The sequence below is a fragment of the Buceros rhinoceros genome, unplaced genomic scaffold (assembly GCF_000710305.1).
Source record: "Buceros rhinoceros silvestris isolate BGI_N320 unplaced genomic scaffold, ASM71030v1 scaffold24206, whole genome shotgun sequence".
In the NCBI taxonomy this organism is placed as follows: Eukaryota; Metazoa; Chordata; class Aves; order Bucerotiformes; family Bucerotidae; genus Buceros; species Buceros rhinoceros.
Window position 1 is genome coordinate 2,426 of NW_010419824.1, and position 1,401 is coordinate 3,826.

Below are 1,401 nucleotides of genomic sequence, written 5' to 3' on the forward strand. Positions count from 1 at the left end.
ATGCCTTCCCCACCCACATCCGCACGCTCCCACCCATGACGACAAGCCCTCGGGACAAGCCGATGAGCTCCTAGGCTGGCGGCTGAGGGGTTCATGCCTTTTTCCCCCGTCAGGAAAAGACCCTTTCCAGCAGAGAGACAGCAAAGCAATTTTTGCACCATTCCACCCAACCCGGGCTGGTGTTGGAGGTGGGGTTGGAGACGGAGGACCCCTGAAACTATAGCCAGCAGCAGCCCCCCCGCCTAGAGTTAGCAAAGGAGCCGTTGCCCAGCGCAAAGCGTGCTTTCGGGGTGGACTGTGAGGCAGCCTGGGGAAGGCGAAGGAGGTTGGATTTTAGGGCGGGGTAGACTGTGGCTCCTCCCCGTCGGGCGTCAGCTCTTCCTTTAAGGGCCGCCGTCGGGGGGGCGGGGACGGTGGGCCCGAGAGGGCGGCCACCCCCCGCGAAGTGGGTGCGTGCTTGTTTTGATGCCGACTGCTCTCCCCACCTACAGGTACTGGGATGATTTCCACGCCTGCACCCTCACAGCGCTCACCGATTGTCAGGAAGGAGCGACAGACCTCTGGGAGAAATTGAGACGGGAATCCAAAAACCTCGATTTCCAAGGCAGCTTATTTGAACTGTGCGGAGGCGGCAGCGGCGCGGCACCGTCCCTCCTGCTGCCGGCCTTGCCCCTGCTGCTGGCGGCTCTGTGGGCCGCGCTACTGACCTGGCTGCCTTTCTAGGGAAGCGACCACACCACACCCTCTCCATGTGCTGGATCTATAGAGGAAGTGTCCATCCGTTGCTTTGGGGACGTTGTGCTTTTCTGTGGTTGATGATGATGGTGGTGGTGGCTGATGATGGTGAAATACCCATGTAGGACTGTGGAAGCGTTCTCCCTTTATTTTTTGTGGTTTATTTGCCAAATGTTACCAAACAGGCAGCGGTGCACAGCTCAAATCGGACCTCAGCTTTATTATCGCTTCGAATAATAAAACAAACAAACAAAAAAAACCCCACAAAAACCAAACTCCAGCCCTCGTTGTGCAAAAGCAATCTCAGGAACGGCTCTGGGCCACCTAATGCTAAGGCTGTAATCGGCCGGGATGCCACCTCCCGGTGGGCCACGGGCTCCCCAAAAAATGTGGCAGTGTGCGAGGCAAGAACAAAAACGCAGACAAAAAGGGTACTGGCCATGAATCCAAGGTAGATGTTCACGTGTGAAGCATATGGTGAATAATTCACAATATCTCATCCTTCCTCCACAGTCGCTTGTTTTTTGGTCATTCCACACAAAAAAAAAAAAAAAAAAAAAAAAAAAAAAAAAAAGCGTTTTTTCGTCAGGTTAAAAGCAAAAAAAAAAAAAAAAAAAAAACATCCGCAAAAAAAAAAAAAAAAAAAAAAAAGAAAAAAAAAAAAGC

General features: G+C 52.4%; 1 protein-coding gene across 1 annotated transcript; it reads left to right on the top strand.

Moving 5' to 3' along the window:
• Positions 1-491: 491 nt before the first annotated feature.
• On the top strand, positions 492-723 carry NRN1 (neuritin 1; the record flags this gene model as incomplete). The annotated part of the gene is made up of 1 exon (XM_010139092.1): positions 492-723. A coding segment is annotated over one exon (232 nt), but the record flags the coding sequence as incomplete, so codon positions are not given.
• Positions 724-1,401: the final 678 nt, after the last annotated feature.